Source organism: Muscardinus avellanarius (genome assembly GCF_963383645.1).
Source record: "Muscardinus avellanarius genome assembly, chromosome: 16".
NCBI classification, from domain to species: Eukaryota; Metazoa; Chordata; class Mammalia; order Rodentia; family Gliridae; genus Muscardinus; species Muscardinus avellanarius.
This window is the reverse complement of record NC_137802.1, coordinates 40,041,775-40,061,220: the sequence shown is the minus strand read 5'-3', so window position 1 is coordinate 40,061,220 and position 19,446 is coordinate 40,041,775. Positions and strand designations below refer to the sequence as shown.

At 43.6% G+C, this 19,446-nt stretch overlaps 1 protein-coding gene across 1 annotated transcript in view; it reads right to left on the bottom strand.

Annotated features, from left to right (window-relative positions):
- MMD (monocyte to macrophage differentiation associated) overlaps positions 1–14,696 on the bottom strand; it is a gene marked incomplete at both ends in the record, with an annotated part of 33,603 nt that extends 18,907 nt beyond the window's left edge. Inside the window, 3 exons of the mRNA XM_080712608.1 lie at positions 3,263–3,423; positions 6,595–6,676; positions 14,671–14,696. Coding sequence (XP_080568734.1) covers positions 3,263–3,423; positions 6,595–6,676; positions 14,671–14,696 — 269 coding nt within the window. The remainder of the gene's footprint in view (positions 1–3,262; positions 3,424–6,594; positions 6,677–14,670) is intronic.
- Positions 14,697–19,446: the final 4,750 nt, after the last annotated feature.

The window sequence follows — 19,446 nt, the reverse complement described above, 5'->3', positions numbered from 1 at the left end:
AATGCGTAACACCGTCTTGAGTCTATTTTCAGTGTCCGAGGGAGTGACAGCTACGATTTGACGGAGACCAGCATTAGGTTTTGCCTCACTATACACACAGCGCTGATCAAAGCCGACTGAAAGGGACTCGTGAAGAAGTAAAAAATACATATGTGACAGAGTGTCTTTTAGTCTACTACACACATGCTACAACTTACCCCCAGATCATCATTTAGGTCAGGGGTCTAAAGAAGCAAACACTAGATCAATGCCTCTCAAATATAACTACATATTACAAGCACCTGGAGAGCTTAGAAAATGTAGTCATGGGATCCAGTCTAGAACTTTCTATTTATTTATTTATTTATTTATTTATTTACTTATTATTATTATTATTATTATTATTTTTTTGGTGGTACTGGGGATGGAACCCTTCTACCTCCGGGCTACACTCCCAGACCTATTTTATAGATATATTTATTTGGAAACAGGGTCTCTTAAGCCAGCGAGACTAGCTTTGAACCTGCGTGATCCTCCTGTCTCCGCCTCCCAAGTGCGGGGATTACAAGCGTGCGCCACCATGCCCAGCTAGAACATTCTATTTTATTTTTAACTTTTTCTTTTTTTCTTTTTTGTGGGTCTGATGGAACCCAGGGGCATTTGACCTCCGAGTTATACCCCCTGCCCTATTTTTTATTCTTTATTTTGAAACCGGGTCTCACTGAGTTGCAGAGGGCCTCACTAAGTAGCTGAGGCTGTCCTCGAACCGCGATCCTCTGGTCTCAGCCTCCCAAATGCTGGGTTTACAAGCGTGCGCCACCACGCCCGGCTGAACATTCTATTTTAAAAGAGAAAGTAGAGGAAAGAGGAAAGTCTTTGTTGTTGCTGTTGTTTTCCTAAACTCCTGGGATGACTGTGATTCCTAGTAAGGTTCAGGCCATTCTAACTCTGCTTTCTAGATTGTCAGACCTTGTTGGAGCCGGTAGTCAAATCTGAATTAAACATGTGACACCCACTTCTCTGACTCTCCCTTTCCTCACAGGTAAACGAGAATGACCTCTTACTGAGTTTGTGGAGCTCAGTGGATGTGCTAATGTAGGCCATATATTCAGCACAGAACCTAGCGCACAGTAGCACCTCACACACACTCAATAAATGATATCTTGTTCTCTCTACTTAAATTAAGGCTTCACTTGGATATTCAGAAAAATGCAATGCAGAGCAAAATCTACACATTGCTCAAGATTCTAGCAGTACTATTTCAAGGATTGAGAGAGTCTGGTTTCCATTACACCTCCTTCTCCAGCCCAGGGCAGGGAGGCCTTGAATACTGAAGCAGACATCTACAACTCTTTATTGATTCAGAAATATAGACATCAAAGCCAGGTCTGCCGAGGCAACCACAAGTGATGGAGCTTGCCAAGAGGATATGAAGTGCTCTGCTTCCAGGCTGGCCTCTGGGCTCCGTGACAGTGGCTAAGGAGCACAGCATAGGCGCTTTTGTGGTGCTCTCTCCTGTGAGTGTGTCCCAAAGCGTCCTTGTGATTCAACATGGTGGTTTTATTTTAAGCCCAGGGAACTGTGTGTGTGTGTATATATATAGACATAGATATAGATATAGATATCGGACTGCAAACTGTAGGCAATATTGTGATGAACATGGTGGAAATACAAAGACAAAACACAGGGCCTGGGAGTCAGAGGCCTCGGGCTGATTCTGATTCTGCAGGTCTCACCAACTTAGACAAGTCAGGTCACTTCTCTGAGCCTCAGTCTCTCAACTTAGATTTAAGGAATTTAGATTACATAATCTCTAAGTCTCCTTCCAACTCTAAAACAGCATGATTCTACATGTGACAAAACCAGCAATCAACTCATACTTTTTAATAGTAGATTGTTTTAAGAGTTTGAGGACTTTTTTTTACATTCTATAAAGCCAAGTTATTTTCAAATATTATTTGTTCAATTGCCCTTAGTCAGCTCTAAATCATTCTTTTAGAAAAGGAATGTTGTCCTCTTGGATTTATTCTATTAAACCATTGCAGAGCCCATATATCACAAGCAACCTGTTCCTACCTAGATGCTGTACTGCTCTTTCTGCTTCTTCTGCAGTTGTCCAAATAAATCCTTTACTCAGAGAAGGGACACTTTTATATCCTCTGCAGTAATACGAGGGTCTATCAAAGTATTGTTTGAAATGTGCCTGAGCCGGGCATGGTGGCGCACGCTTGTAATCCCAGCATTTGGGAGGGCGAGAAAGGAAGACCGCACAGGTTCGAAGCCAGCCTCAGCTACTTCGTGAGGCTCTCAGCAACTTAGTGAGACTCTGTTTCCAAATAAAGTATAAAATAAGTCTGGGAATATACCCGGGAGGTAGAAAAGGCCCTGGGTTCCACCCCCAGTACCACAAAAAAAGAAAAGAAAAAAAAAAAGTGTGCTGACAGTTAATGATAGCAAAATGTGTGAATTTTGTTTGATTATACATAAAACTTCATTCTGAAAGTTTAACTTCACAAACCAATAAATCCTGTCAGACACCACCTTCCATAACGCAGTCCTAGTTTTTTTGTAATTTTCAGAAACATCTTCACATCCTTATCTTCCCCCTCTATCATAGCAACCTGTGAGTCAGGCATCCTAACTGTCATTTTAGTGAGGAAGAGACCGAGGCTCCCTGAGGTCAAGGGGCGTGCCCGAGGTCAAGGGGCAGGGCTGGGACTCAAAGCCCACTCGATGACTCCAAGTCCACTGCGCACTGTCACTAAACCATGGCTACTGCTCTCATCCTAACCTTAGTGGGCTTGATGGAATTGGGAAACTGCTCTCAGGATTTAAGTTGTGAGTCTTGAGGAACTAGTGAGGTATTGTTTGTAGTTATTTAGCAAAAGCTTGCTTTCTTAAATGGGTAAGTAGGGTGTGGTCCTCAAACTCTGTCCTACTTAAAGAATATGGCCTCAAATATAGGTCAGTGGTTAAAGCTGACAAGATTGGGAAAATATCCATTCTTTGCTCCTACCTGACTAAAAGATGCCAGTGTGGAAGCAGACACTACACTGAAGCTGAGCACGGTGTGCATGCCTGCAATCTCCGTACCTGGGAGACTTGAGATAGGAAGATCACAGACTTGAGGCCAGTATGCGATAACTTAGCGAGATCCTGTCTCAAAATAAGGTTGGGGTGTAACTTAGAGGTAGAACACCTCTGGGTTCAATCTCTAGTACAAAAAAAAAAAAAAAAAAGTCAACTATTTTGATGGGTTGAAATAGCGTGCCATCCACTGTACCTTAGGTGACTCTTTTTCCATGATACAATGTGAAATACTGTAGAAACGATGAAGAGGGCACAGAGGCCCATTCCATAAATCCATGCTGTTATCTTTTCCCAGCAGTCATCAGACAGCCGATGGAGGAGGGCACTGCCCACGATGGCCGGTACAATGAGGAACTGGGAAAAAGGTAAAGAGAAGGCAAGAAACGAGACTTTCACTAAGATGACAAGGCTTACCAGAAACAATTTTAGCAAAATAATTTTATAACAACTATTTACCTTTCTTGATAATAATTATGAGGCAGATGAGACTGTTGATTGCTGCACTATAAGCAGATTTTGCTGTATAAGACCCAGGTATGGTGCCAGCCAATACATACACACATGGGCTGGCAAAAATGCAAACTTACTCAACTGTTGCAAAACATATGTTCTTTATCCCAGTTTCATTAAATAAGGGTGCATTTCAGTCTACTCTCTGATCTGATCTGCAGGTTCTTAAAATGTTCAAGTGTCAAGCATCTACCCAGATTTCCCAGAGGTCCTGATTTTAAAACATTCTGTCCTACTGTTCCCCCATGAGCTACTGGAATTTCAATATTTCAGCAAAGGGTCACTGAATGAATCAAGTCAATTAGTAACAGAATATATGCAACACCACACACACACTGAATTATTCAAGTCATGTCCTGGTTTTTAGTTTGAATCTGTTTCTACCAACCTGGAGCTATTATTGGGTCATTTCTTTTCTCCTTTTCTCTTTCTTTCTTTCTTCCTTTCTTTCTTTCTTTATTATTGGGTCATTTATTTTCTCTTTCTTTCTTTCTTTCTTTCTTTCTTTCATTTCTTTCTTGGGAGTACTAGGGATAGAATTCAGGGGCAATCTACATCTATATTTAATTTTAAAACATTGTCTCACTAATTTGCTGCATGTCTTGCTAAGTGGCTGAGGCTGGCAGCAAACCTGCAATCCTTCTGTCACAACCTCCCTAGTATTGGGATTACAGGTGTGTGCCACTACACCGGCTGGGTATTTCATTTTCTTCCTTCCTTCCTTCCTTCCTTCCTTCCTTCCTTCCTTTCTTTCTTTCTTTCTTTCTTTCTTTCTTTCTTTCTTTCTTTCTTTCTTTCTTTCTTTTTGGTGGTACTGGGGTTCCTGGAAACCCTTCTACCTCCGGGCTACACTCCCAGACCTATTTTTTATATTTTATTTGGAAACAGGGTCTCTTAAGCCAGAGAGGCTGGCTTCGAACTGGCATGATCCTCCTGTCTCCACCTCTCAAGTGCAAGGATTACAAGCGTGCGCCACCACGCCCAGCTGGGTATTTCATTTTCAATAGTACCTTTTAAGTAAGCAAGAGCTTACTTAATCCACTCCCAAGGCCCAACTATTAAAAAAAAAACTGTAAGAAAAAAATATTAGAGAGAATTTTGCTTTTTGTGCCGTACTTCATGGGCACAAATTTCAGTGTCTAGTCATATAAGTACAATTTTGACTAGTAAACACTGCTTAACACAGAAATTCCCAGGAGAAAAATATTACACCTGGCAAAAAGAGAAAACTTTATCAACTTTCTTCATTTGTCCCCAACATCTTACTTTTGCCTCTTATAGAATATTAAATCTCCCAGATGAGACAGGTACAAATTTTCAGATGCCAACGTTTTCATTGGCCCAGAGAACAATAAAAACAATGAGGACGATGACAAAGTTTCTCATAAGAGAAAACATATTTCTTTAAAAGAAATGTCCTTTATTTCAAAATACATCCTTCCTTCCCTTTTAATGTTATTCTCTCAGCGATGCAATGGAAGTGTTTTTGTTTATTTAAGAAATTTCACTGGTCACTGAAATGCAGAAATTTAGGATACAGTTTATAAAAATTATATTTTTTTTCTGGTCTAAAAACTTAGCATGAGAGTTTTGTCAATTTTTTCTAAATTTCAGTTTATAGAAGTCCTTTTACTTAAGATGTACTTGGAAAAGATAAGGATTATTCAGGTCCATCCTAAACAAATACTGTTCCAGAAGGTGTTCTCTGTATCTCAGTACTCAAATCATTCTACAGTACTAATACTGTCTTTGAAATTGAACTAGGCACTTCTCCTCCTCCTCCTCCTTCCTTTTCCTTTGTCATACTGATTATACCCCCAGTCCTATTTTATTTTTATTTAAAACAGTCTTGCTAGGTTGATGAGTGCCTCACTACTTGCTGAGACTGTCCTTGAACCTGCAACCCTCCTGTCTAAGCCTCCCAAGTACTGAAATCACAAACATGCACCACCATGCTTGGCTCGAACCAGTTTCCTCTAAATACTTTTCACATATAGGAAAAATGTGGTTTTCTCAATTTGTTTCCAGACTACATCCCAGCCACCATTTTCTCCTCAAAGGTCTCATAAATGACCACTTACACCCCATACACAAAAGGAAGAAAAGTACCAAGTGTTAACAGTTTACTTCTGGGTCATTTTGTTATTCTTATTTTTCAGTGTTTTTTTTTTTTTATAAAGTTTCTTACAAGGAACATGTTTTGCTCATATAAGAAAAAATATTAATAGAGAGCTCAGGGATCACATCAGCTTTTTCTTCAGCAACATAAAATAACATCTGCACCGAGAAGCCACAGCCACTGTGGGGGTGGCAAGATGTGGCTCCTCCATTTCAGAAGATCACTTAGTTAAAAAAGCCCCTTTTGCAATAAAATGTGAGCTCTTCTTGACAAATGAGCACAGTGGAGTGTCTTAAAAAGAAAATTTATTTTAGTCCAGGGGTGACAATCTTCATAACCAAGTTTCTTTGTTATCCTATAACTAGGGTGTTCCTTCTTTTCTCTCTTGTGCGCGCTCTCGCGCTCGTTCTCTCTCTCTCTCTCTCTCTCTCTCCCTCCCTCCCTCCCTCCCTCCCTCCCTCCCTCCCTCCCTCTCTCGTATATAATACTGAGTATTTGGGTTTATAAACCCATCCCCATTTTATTTTGAAATTGGGTCTCACTAAGTTGCTGAGGCTGGCCTTGCACTTAGGATTCTCCTGTCTCCACTTCCTGAGTACTGGGATTACAGGTGTGCACCAACACACCCAGCATCATATTTACTTATTATTATTCCTCTAAAAAAGACTTTGTTGGGGAAAACAAGCTGAGGATAGAGCCAATTGTAGGCCAAAATACACAAGGCGTTTTGTGCATTCGCACAGTTTCTGGTGATGTGACCCAGCACTAATTTCTGGGTAGTTAAGGTCACAGAGATGGTGGTAAACCCAACTAGTCCCCATGAAATGACTAGAGATAATTGCCTTTTGCCCAACAACCCCGAGGGAGGCTAGCAAGAGCAAAAAGCTCATACTCACTGCATGTGTGTAACAGTTAGCAGCGTGCTCATAGCAAGTTGGTTTGTAGCGGCCATTGGCTGGAGCGCGGTGGTTCATGAACCTGTAGAGACAAAGTCAGCTTGTGAGAAAAGCTCAAAGTGTGAGAAGAACAAAGGGGAGGCCTGTCATGGTGGTTTGGTCTATTCTAAATGAACAGGTCACTGGTGAAAAATACCTAGTTACAGGAAGAACACCAAAAGCCACTGAAAAGGTGTGAACTGGCTCAACAACAAGGATTCTAAAACAAATGCCCAAGTCTACTGAATATAGTATTCTTTCAGTTTACTCAAAAAATAAACCAAGCAAAAGCAAACAGAAGCCACATCCAGCTCGTCAACTGGTACCCCCTATAATCCAAAAAGCACAATCAAATATTATATCTTGACGGGTGTGGCAGTGCACGCTTATAATTCCAGCATTCCGGAGGCAAAGACCGGAGAATTGCGGTTCACGGACAGCCTCAGCTACTTAGTGAGGCCCTTCGCAACTCAGTGAGACTGTTTCAAAATAAAGAATAAAAAAAATGGGGCTGGAAATGTAGCTTGGAGGTATAATGCCCCTGGGTTCCATCCCGGGTACTGAAAAAAAAAAATTAAATCTTACTATTAAAAAAATCAAGGTAATTTTTCTGAATTTCAGTTTACTGTTATTAAATACAAGGTACACAGCATTTGAAAGGTTTCTCTTTACTCTTTCAGAATGCATAAAGCTATATACATGCAGATTTAAACCCTGCATCCCACGATTAAAAGGCCTGTCCAACTAGTTTCCCTGTATTGTATTACCTGTTTTGGCACCAGGCAGTTTAAATGATACTTGGCTACCTCTAGGCCATCTAAACAAGGAATACATTTTCACGTTCATTTTTCCTGAATTATAAAGAGCTTGCTTCAAAAACTAAACACATTACTAGTACCTTACGTTCTTGGCTACAAAACTCACGCATACACAGAAATGAGTGCAGGCATCTAAATATCAAAACCTGCTACACCCATAGACACATGCCCCTCTTCTGTACTTCCTCGCAGGCTAACGTCACCATGATCATCAGTACTACGAAAGCAGAGATGGCTCAGGACAGAAAGAGATGCCGGCACGGTGTGTCAGCATGTAGGCGAGCATGCCCATAAGCCCTGCACCCATGACAGGTTTCATGAGGGATTCGAGATTAGTCTGGCTATACTAAGAAGTGGGGGGCGAGGGGGAGGCAACTATCTGAATGAAAGCACAAAGAACCAGATGCAGAGAAAAAGGACTAAAAGGGCCCAGACAGCACCCAGGTTTCAGCCTATCAACAGGCTTTGTACAATAAATTCTCTTTTTGCTGGAGCTAGTTTTGGAGAGGGAGTTATTTCTGGCCACTAACAAATTCTGCCTGGTCATCCATTATTCATTCACATGATAAAAAATGGTAACAGGATGACCAAACAGCAGAGCTGAATTGCCAAAAAACTGGCTAAAAGACATGACCAAGCCACTTTTTTTTTCTTTTTTTGTGGTTCTAGGGATGGAACCCAGAGGCATTCGACCTCCAAGTTACACCCCCTGCCCTAGTTTTTGTTCTTTATTTTGAAATCAGGTCTCACTGAGTTGCAGAGGGCCTCACTAAGTAGCTGAGGCTGTCCGTGAACCACAATCCTCCTGTCTCAGCCTCCGGAATGCTGGGATTACAATCCTGTGCCACTACACCCGGCTTGACCAAGCCATTTTAAACAGTAGCAGTTTATCAACAAATGACTGGCCAATACTTTCTCCTTGATTAAGAAGAGCCCTGCCTGTTCTTAAATCAAAGAAATAAAAATAAAATGGCAGTCCTTACTAACCCCATATGCATAGTTCAGGTGGAATGGTTACTAGGATGAAAAGGGGTCAAAGATACTCCTCTTGCGCCACCAATGGGTAAGGTAATCAACTAGTGTGAAAACGATTTACCTATTCAATGTAATCGACTAGATAACTTGAAAACCACAGAGGAAAAAAAAGTATACAGCGAGTAGTTTCAGAATTTATCCAAGCAATCCTCACACATCATTTTTTCTCCCCTGGTGATCCCTTAAATAATTTTACTAATTTCCTAAGGGATGAGAGTGTTGCTATACAGCTCTTATTAGTAAAAAGAAAAATAATTACACTCTTGGGAAGGATGCTTTCAAAGTGCCCCAAGCACTGAAGGATCTACCCTATCATTACCCTGAGGCATATGAACAGAACTATAAGTAACACAATCCTAACAGAAAGTTCAGGTAGAGTGCAGCCCCATAGGCCAGCAAGGCCAGAATCGGGGCCTCCCATGAAGCAAGGCCACTGCTTGAGCCAGCGAGGTCTGGATCAGTCCACCGGGTAGCCAGGCCACTACTGGGGCCGTCAAGAGTGGGATCGGTACTTACAACGCGGCATGCACGGAGAAATATCGCAGAAAATAAAAACCAGATGCTTCCCCTAATCAGCAATAACTAGGAGGAAAGGGGCAACAGGAAAAGGTCGAGTTATAGAAAGGGCCCTATAGTGAAGCAATTAAGGTGACCAATCAGAGGGTATGGAATAGGGGAGGATGGAGCCTCTTTAAAACTCAGGAGGTACATAAACAAATGTATCAAAGTTAATCACCAAACAAGCATGGGATCTAGGGAATGGGAGGAAATGGGATGGGGAGTAAATGAGGGCTAATTGGATGATGTGTGCTTGCATATCCTCTCAAGTCTTGTATTCCAATGTGATATATGATTACAATGCACCAATAAAAATAAATTTAAAAAAAAGAGTGAGGCCCCATATGGTTGAGATTAAACTGAAAGTTCCCTATGTACCCACTACCAAGCTGTAGATTAAAATACATATATAGCTGGGCATGGTGGCATATGCTTGTAATCCCAGTGCTTGGGAGGCTGAGACAGGAGGATCGCACAGCTTCAAAGCCAGCCTCAGCTACTTAGTGAGGCTCTCAGCAACTTAGTAAGACCCTGTTTCCAAATAAAATATAAAATAGGTCTGGGAGTATAGCCCAGAGGTAGAAAGGCTCTGGGTTCCACCCCCAGTACCACTGGGAAAAAAAAAAAAAGAAAAAAATATATATATATATCGCAACCCCATCTAAAAATAGCCAGGGTATTACATAGCAACAGGGATACACTTTCATATTTTTCTCCTATAAGCAAAGAAGCTGGTGGCCATGTATATGACACTGTGATCTCTACCCACCTGGAAAAATATAAGTAGGAAGTTACCCTCGTGACTTTAGGTCTGTCCTGATGGATAGAGCAAAATTAGGGAAATAAGAAAAGGTGAGAGCAACTATCCTGGAGGCATCTCAGTGGGATAGAAAGCACAGTGGCTGGGCTGGAAAATAATACTGTAATGTCCCCATTTCTCTCTGCTCTGCCAGGGTGCCATCCAGCCTCCTCCACAGCCTTCTGAGGAAATCACTCTTAAGACCTAAATGGAAAAGCAGATGTAGAGTGCAAATAAACTCTCACACAGGGGCCTAACCCCCACTCCCAAATAAGACGGTTCAAGTGTTATGAAAAAGAGCACCCATTTATAGAAGATGGAAGTGAGGCCTCCTCCCTTCTCTCTTGCCTCCCTCTTGCCCAGTGTCCTTATGTGCCTATAAAGCAAAAAAAGAAAAAGAAAAAGAAAAAGAAAAAGAAAAGGAGGGACAGGGATGAGCCTTAGCAAACCTCAGAAGCCGATGAACAAATCCTACAAGTTGTCCTTGATCACTCTGTATTCCTTTCTCTACATGGAAATATATCTGGCATGACCTGCCAGATCAGCCCACCTCTCTACAATGCCACAATTCCTACCTTAAATCAAGACACCAACATCTCGAGTCTGTATAAAATACAGTCTCTTCACAGGTCTGTCCCCAGGCATACTGTCTTCTCTACACAGTAGCCCATGTGTCAGTTAAATCCAGATCAGGTCAACCTGATGGGGTAAGACTGTGACAAGCCCCTGGTCCACCAGGCTGAGCAGCCTGGCCCTCACTACTTCCCCAGCCTCAGATGCCACCTCCCTGTTACTCTGTCTTCAGGCAGCACCCCCTCCTTGCTGCTCCTTCAACAGGCCATGGTCTTGTCTGCCTCAGGGCATCAGCTGTTTATCTCTGCCTAGAACAGAGACCTGAGAGCACACACAGTTCTCTTCAAATCCTTCAAGCTTAACCCGACCATCACCTGCTCAGATTTTCTAGACCATCCTAACCTAAAGTATCCCTTCGCCCCTCCTCACCTAACACAGCTCTTCTCGTAATTAGTAAGAATTTTTTCAACTTGTTTATTTCATCTTTCTCCACTGTAATAGGAATCTCAGGAAGGCTGTCTTGCTTGTTTCATTCGAGTACAATGCCCAGCTCATTGCTGAAGCTTAGTAAGTGACTGTCCCATGAATCAACAGAAAGACAGACATTCCAGCTACTGCTAAGCTATTTTAACAGAGAACTTTCTCACAGTCAATTTACTTTTACTGGGGATTCAGAAGGTTCTATATAAGTAGAACAAGTAGTCTCAGAGTCAGAACAGCTCTGAATCTCATGAAAAGAAAACCCAAAGGCCAAGATGCTGGATATTCCAAGGGTCCCTTCAACATCACTTGATGTTAGAACTTTAGCCAACTCTCTGCAGAGCACCTACCAGCACTCTTTTAGGACTGAGCGTATTTGTTCAGGAAGTATATGTCGAGTGGTACTCTTGACTAAAGGAGAAAGGGCATGTGTAAGGGGACTACAAACATGCAAAGACGACAGCAAACTCTACGAGCTTGCAAAGGAGACAGCAAGCACTCCTGGAGAATATCCTAACACCTTAGCATAACATGCTTTCCCATATATTCAGTTTTGAAGCTAGTCAACAATCACAAGGCTGGGTTTGAGGAAGGGAACATCCTATCTTTGGACACAGATGTCGTGGCATGGTCAGACAGAAGTGCTAACCATCAGTAAGGGTGGTAAAGAGATGAACTGGCTTTGCCCTTTCCTAGCTGTTTGACTATGGCCAAGTTACCCATTTTTCTTTAAACCTGTCTGTTTTTCCATGAAATAAGTATACAATTCTGTCTTTGAGGGTTACAGTTGAGGATGATATGGGTAAAATACAAGTAACCAGCCAGTGCCTTGGCACAAACAGGCACTCCATAATGTTAGCAGCTATCATCATCAGTCAGAGATGTAAAGGGCAAAGAATGATTCTGTGTTATGTTTATGATTAGCATCCTGGGAGACTCAACTGTGAAAGGAATAAAGCAAGGAAGAACATAGGTTCTGTATCCCAGGGATCTTTCCCATCGTAAGCTCTTTGGAAAGCCACCACTGCAAAATCCCTCCATTCAGGATAGCAGGCTGCTTCCTGATAGCCCTCCTCCTTGGAAATGGCAGAAGTCTGGAAGCTGATTCAAAGCCGCAGTAACCACCAAGTTTCCATTAGGAACAAACCAGCAAGGTGCTCTTGTAATTTAGGCATAGCTACAAAGTATGACCCTAATGAAATGTTTCTGCTACAACCAAATGTTCCCCAATGGAGTCCCCATAAATCTACCAGGGGAAAGATATATCAGTTGAATGACAGTGTATCCTTCCCTATAGCTCCTATGTAATTCACCTACCTGTAACTACACCAAATGCTCAGAAAGATGTGTCATAAGCACAGCTTTAAGAGGTGTAGAATGGTATTCTCAGCATCTTAATATGCAAATCACAAGAATTAGTACTTTCTTCTTATACTTTTGTTTTCAGGCTTTATTTCCAAAGTTCAAACTGATGCCTAGAAATAGCTTTCCAGCCTAGCCTATAATAAAGAAACAGGAAATTATGGAATCATTCACATCTTCAAACAAAATCAGGGTAGATGCAGATGTCATCAAGAAACTAAAATATCCATGGGATACAATGAGGTGTGTTTACTGAGAAAATTGGGCTATGCTGCACCGAAAGAAAATGCCTACATTTTGCTGGGCGTGGTGGTACATGCTTGTAATCCAGGTACTTGGGAGGCTGAGACAGTAGGATCACAAGTTTCCTCCCAGCCTCATCTACTTAGTGAGGCCCTCTGTAACTTAGCGAGACCCTGTTTCAAAATAAAGAATAAAAAATAGGGCTGGAGGTGTAGCTCGGAGGTAGAATGCCCCTGGGCTCCATCCCCAGTACCACATACAAAAAAATAAAATGTCAACATTTTAAATTCCTAAATGGATAAGAGCCCAAAATCACATTACAATAATGCTAAGAGGGAGTAGAGCAATCAGCTGAGATGGTTGGATCCTAAACAAAGTAGGGCTGATTTTTCTCCCCATTTCTTTTGGCTGTTTTAATGTTTATGCAGTAAATAATAAAACAGGCTTCCCCCCCCCTTCTTTATAAAATGAATTCAAATGGGTAGAAGAGAAATACAAACTTTTAATCAAATTAAAGAAGGGGAGCCGGGCGTGGTGGCGCACACTTGTAATCCCAGCATTCGGGAGGCTGAGACCTGGAGGATCGCGGTTCGCGGACAGCCTCAGCTACTTAGTGAGGCCCTCTGCAACTCAGTGAGACACGGTTTCAAAATAAAGAATAAAAAATAGGGCAGGGGGTGTAGCTCGGAGGTCAAATGCCCCTGGGTTCCAGACCCGCAAAAAAAAGGGGGGGGGGCTATTTTCACAGAATAGAGCAACTGTTCTCTGAAAACAGGAAGAGCACAGACAAGTAAAACCAAATGAAACAAACCACATGCACAAGGCTTCACAGAGCATGCAGGAACCGAACGAATGTTACAGTCTCCCTTAAAGCCCCTCGGCCTCAGTTCCTGATGGGGGTTCTAAAGACAGAACCCTCTGCTTCCCTTCTACCCTTAGAGACACTGGCATGAAGTTCCCACTTGGGAAATGGTGACAGGCATTTGGCTCCCTGCGTGATGAGCAACATTGATAAGCCAATCCAAGTCAAGCTGATGCCACTCCTGGTGGCACAGACCACAACTCTTCCTGTGCTTTCTTGGCTTGCCCTTTGGGACTGGGGGAGGAAGGAGATAAGCATAGTGGGTAAGTAGGCAGTGAGGGAAAAGAGGCTGGGAAGAAAAAAAAAGAACCGTGCATTTTAAGGTTTTAAAATAAAAGGCAGTGCCTAGAAACTCAACCTCTTTGGAAGCTTTCATGCTTCTTTGAAATCCTCCATCAAGGCGCACTAACTAGCCTGCTGGTGGTGAAGTTCTGGGAACAGGGATAGCTGCCTGGTTCAGACAAAGGGATGGAGAGTTACCACGAACACAAGAGAGGTGAACTTTCACCCACTTAAACGAAACAGAAAAGTCCAGAGCTTCCTCTGGGAACTACTGGCCAGCCTCCATCCTTTGCCAGAGAGCAGATCCCTGGAGAAGGGTAAGGCCAGACGGACTCCCCAGGCGGACTTCCCACCAGCTCCCCACCTAAGGAGCAGCAGACCAGCCTTCCGGTGCGTTTCCTCGGTCGGTCCTCCTCATTTCCTAACCCTGTCTTTCCCACCGTGGGTCTCTCCACCGGAATGCTAACTTGCCCCTCTGCAGGGCCCAAAACAGCACCATCCTGGGACTCTGAGCCAGAGAACCAGAGAGGCCTCGACTTCGCCCTGCAAGGCTGGGCCAGGGGGCGAGGGAAGCGTGCCTCAGTTTCCCAAAGCATCTAAGACACCCAGACCACCCCTCCCCCGCTTTACGACAAATCTCTCCACAGGACGCAGCAGCCACCCAGGTTCCTCCGGCCAGGAAAGACCCCACCCCCGGGGGTAAAAGGATGGAGGCCGAAGCCAGGGTCGGAGGACTCGGGGGCGGCGCTGAAGCTAGGGCTCGGTGCTCAGAGCTGGCGAGAGCTCTGCAGGGATGGGGATCCGTAGGGCGAAGCCGATCCTGCAAGGGGATCCCGGGAAGGAGGGCAGGCACGGGGTCCCGGTGCACAGACCGCGGGGGCACCCGGTCGGGCTCAGAGGGTGGGGGCGCCCAGGACGGCGGGCGGGGTCCCCGGAGCCGGGCGGGGCCGGGCGCGGGACCCTCGGGATGGACCCGGGCGAGCAGCCCGGACCCGCGCCAGGGGCGGGCGCGCCAGCGCTCTCACCGCTGGAATCGATTCTGGAACCGCATTGATCCTCCGCTGCTCCTCGGGGGCCCGGGGCTCAGTCTCGTCTGCACGGGCGGCGGGGCGCGCGGCCCTCATGGGCTTGGGCTGCTCCGGAGGCCGCCTGCGAGCCCGGCGGAGCCGCGCGGCCGGGCAGGGCCGGAGAGGGCCAGGCCGGGGGTCGGTGCAGGGCCGGGGCCAGACCGGGCGGCTGGGGGCGGGAGGGAGGCCGCTTAAACGGCCCCGGCGCCTCCCGCCTCCCGCCTCCCGGCTCCTCCGCCCCCGGCGCCCGCGCCCCGCCCCGGAGCCCGCTCCGCCCGCGCCCCGCCCACCTGCGTGCGTCCGCGGCCGCCTGCACGTCACCGCGCCCGGTGGCCAATCAGCGCCCAGGACAGAGCGGCGGCTACGCTGCCATTCATCCCGCGGAGCTCAGGCGAAGGGGCGGGGCCTCGAGCGAGGGGCGGGGCGAGGGGAGCGCAGCAGAGGTGCAGGGCTGTGTTCTTCAAGGCTGTCTAGAGATGGATCCTGAAAAGAGATGGAGGGAAGAAGGAGAGCAGCTGTTAAAGAAATGGCAGCAAATAAGGATCGATGCCTGCGTTCTAGCCTCAGAGCTGTATCATTCATCCATCCTTCACCATTCATTTGTCCATCCTTCCGTTCATGTAGTCCATCACTGTGAGAAAACTCAAGGCAGATGTTAAAACCTTTCTTTATCATATGGAAAAGTTGAAATCGCTAAAGTGTAATCTGAGATTCAATGAGAATGACAAAGGAGGAGTCCTTTTATGTTATTCTTCAATATATATACTGCAAATATACACTGCAAATATATTTGTATGTATACAAATATACAAATGTATATATTTGTATGTATACAAATATGCATATATATATTTATATATATAAATATCTGTATTTGCAAATATATATTTGCAGTACTGGGGATTGAACCCAGAGGCATCCAACTTCGAACTACACCCCAAGTCCTATTATTTATTGTTTATTTTGAAACAGGGTTTCACTAAGTTGCAGAGGGCCTCACTAAGTAGCTGAGGTTGGCCCCGAACCTGCAATCACTTGGGAGTACTGGAATTACAAACGTGCACCACCACGCCCAGCTTATTTTTTATTTTTTAGTACAAACAGTATCCAAATATAGTAAAATATAGATTTGAATCAAGGTCCAGTAGCTACACTTTTTAGCCAGACTAGTTCAAATGAATGAAAGAGGAAAATGAATGAGTGGTTTGCTGAATCTCTGTTTGGAATCTAGGTGGGCTCCCCTCCAGGTGTCCAGCCCATGGCCATCCCCCACTCCTGACATTTGAGACTCTCAAGGGGACTTTAGGCCAGCCTATTAATAGTGTTTTCTCTGCTTGCAATAAAACATTGGAAAGCTGAGTGTTTTTTTTTTTTTCTTATTTATTTTTCTTTAAGCTCCCAAGTGCCAGGATCTACAGAGTTGCTTCCCATGGTAATGGCATTCATTTTTTTTTTTTTTTTCTTCCAGGAACTTCTCTGGATAGGCATCATCTTACTCATTCCATAGATAAGGAGGCTAAGGCTTTTAAACATTAAGATGCTTGCCAAATGCAAAACTAGAATTCACACTTAACTTTCTCTAACAGGAAAGCCCCAGATCCTTTTAGTAGACCAGAATTCCTTTCCCTACGTTTTAAAGAAGTGTCTGTCTGTCTGTCTGTCTCTCTCACTCTCTTTCTCTCTGTGCTGGGGGTTGAGCCCAGGGGCATTCTACCTTTGAGGTACACCCCCACTCCTTCTTATATTTATTTTGAAGCAGTGTCTCACTAAGTTGGTGAGGCTGGCCTGGAACCTGTGATCCTCCTGTCTTCGCCTCCCAAGTACTGGGAATTACAGATGTGTGCCACTATGGCCAACTACATATCTGTGTTAAAACATACCACACACTTTTTTTTCTCCATACCCAGGAAAATGAGCATGGATTTTTAAGTCTAACATTAATTGGCTACTTGGAACTCCTGAGCTACATGACCAGGTGCAGGATTGGGGGGAGGTAACAAAAGAAATATCTAATATAAGTAAGATTAATCATGTGAAACAAACATAAGAAGGATTAAAAACCCCTTTTCCTTGAACTGAAGCCTCAAGGAACCCCATTAGTAACAAATATGCCAATCTCCTGAGAGCTATTGGTAAGAGGGGAGGCTGTATATGTATGGAGACAGAGGGTCTGTGGAAACTCTTTTCCATTGGTTTTGTTGTGAGCCTCCAACTGATCCAAAAAGAATCTTAAAAAACCAGTACTGGTATATGCTACAATGTGGATGAGCTTTGAAAACACAATTTTAAATTAAAGAAACAAGTTACAAATAACCACATGGAGTATGGTTATATTTATATGAGATGTTCATTTATACAAGATGTCTAGAATAGGCAAACTATAGACAGTAGATTAGAGGTTGCCTAGGGCAAGGAAATGGGAAGAGATGCAAAAACTAGAAAGAAATGGGTAATAGGAGGAAATCTAGTTGAAGAAAGGGTCCTATGGAGGAGCAATTAAGGTGACCAATCAGAGGGGATGGGATGGGGGAAGATGGAATCTCTTTAAAGCACATGAGGTACTTAAACAAATATATCAAAGTCACTCACTAAATCAAGCATGGGATCGAGGGAGGGGGAGGGAATGGGATGAGGATTGGATAAAGGCTAATTGGATGATGTGTGCATGTATAGCCTCACAAGTTTTGTATCCCATTGAAATGTTTGACTACAGTGCACCAATAAAAATATATTAAATAAAAAAAGAAAAAATGAGATAAAAAATCAGATGAATTGGGACAGAGTAGAGCCTCTTGGCCTATAGCAGTGTCTTCCAGAGAGCTGCAGTGAATATTAACTGAAGGTGGCATATTTAACAACTATGACCCCATTTCAAATTTGCCTTATACTTAAAAAAAACCCACCCTCCAAGGTAAAAGGCAACCTCAAGAGATAAAAATAGCTGGGCGTAGTGGCTCAAGCTTGTAATCCCAGCATTGAGGCTGAGATAGTTTTTGGATAGCTTCAGCTACTTAGTGAGGCCCTCAGCAACTCAGTGAGACCCTGTTTCAAAATAAAAAATAAAAAATAGGACTGGGGGTATTGCTTGGAGGTTGAATGCCCCTGGGTTCCAGTCCAAGCATGGCAAAAAAAAAAAAAAGGAGATTAAAAATAAAACACAAAAAAACCTGAATGCATCACATAAGCACATGCAACCTGTTTTTAGTGAGGTGTTCTTTGCACCTGTTTATGGGGAGGAAACCCAGGTATGATTGCAGAAAAGTGATGCTACATTCAACTTGGGGATCAGGGGTGATGGGAGCAGAAGAAAATGGAAAGTTTTTTTTTTTTTTGCATTAGCAGAATGCAATGTTTTTCTTAAGCTCAAAGATATAGTTCCTCTTTCTGCAGAACTACAGGTACACATTCATATGCACAAACCCATGCCTTGAAGAAGGGACTTGCAATGGAGCAGACTCCGGGTGCAAAGGAACTTTGGGGAGAACATCTGCTCTGCTTGCTGAGGGACACAAAGATCCTGGACAGGATGTTGACCATACTAGGAAACACCTGGGACCCAATCCCCTGACCGTGATCCCCTAGTCAGAATATAGCAAATCCGCTCCAAACTTTGACTCTAGAAGCCCTGAGAAGGTTAACTGAACTTTTCATCTCAGCCTGTTTTACCGCCTTTCAAGCTGTCTCTGAAATTATAAAGGGTCATAATTGGTCTTCTGTCCACAGTGTCTGGCGGGTAAGGAGAGCTTATCTCTGACATGCCCAGTTTCTAGGCTTTTGTGATAAAATATTTGAAGAAAACAATGTAGACAGGCTATATTGATCTATATAGTGAAGATGAAAGAGAAAGAGAGAGAAGAGAGGGAGAAAGAGAGAGAATATGAATGAGAATGTTGCATAATCTGGGGAATGTTGGTAAAGGTGTTTTGAGAGGTGAAGAAGGGTTTTAACAAAGTAATTGGATTCATAAAATGTGAAGCATGAGAAGAATGGAAAAAAGGGAAAGGGATTGTGAGGAGTTTGGATATGTTATATATGTTATATGTTAGATATACTATATTTTCCAGCAAACAAAATTTAGAGTCCTTTCTAAAAAAACTATTATTCAAGCCTGTTTTGATGTGTTGATTTGAAAGTGGCTCCTTTCAGGAACTAGACCACATGGAAGGGAGAGGTAAATGGCAACACAAATTAACTTTTGTGTTGGGGTGAGGGTACTGAGAATTGAATCATGAGCATTCTACCTCCAAGCTACATCTCCAGACCTTTTTTTTTTTTTTTTTTAATTTATTTTGGTACTGAGGATTGAACCCAGGGGGCATTCACTGAGGATTGAACCCAGGGGGCATTCTACCTCTGAGCTACATCTTCAGCCCTTTTTTTTTATTGTTTGTTTGTTTGTTTGTTTGTTTTTGCAGTACTGAGGATGGAACCCAGGGACATTCTACCTCCAAGCTGCACCCCCAGCCCTATTTTTTATTCTTTATTTTATTCTTTATTGGTTCTCACACTGGTTCAGACACCACAAGATCACACTGGGGGCTTTCATTTCACTGAGTTGCAAAGGGCCTCACTACTTAGTGAAGCTGGCTGCAAATCCTGATCCTCCTGCCTCAACCTCCCCAGTGTTGGGATTACAAGCCTGTGCCATCATGCCCAGCCCTTATTAGTGAGGCAGAGGGCCTCACTGAGTAGCTGAGGGTACCCTTGAACCTGCGATCCTCCCATCTCAGCCTC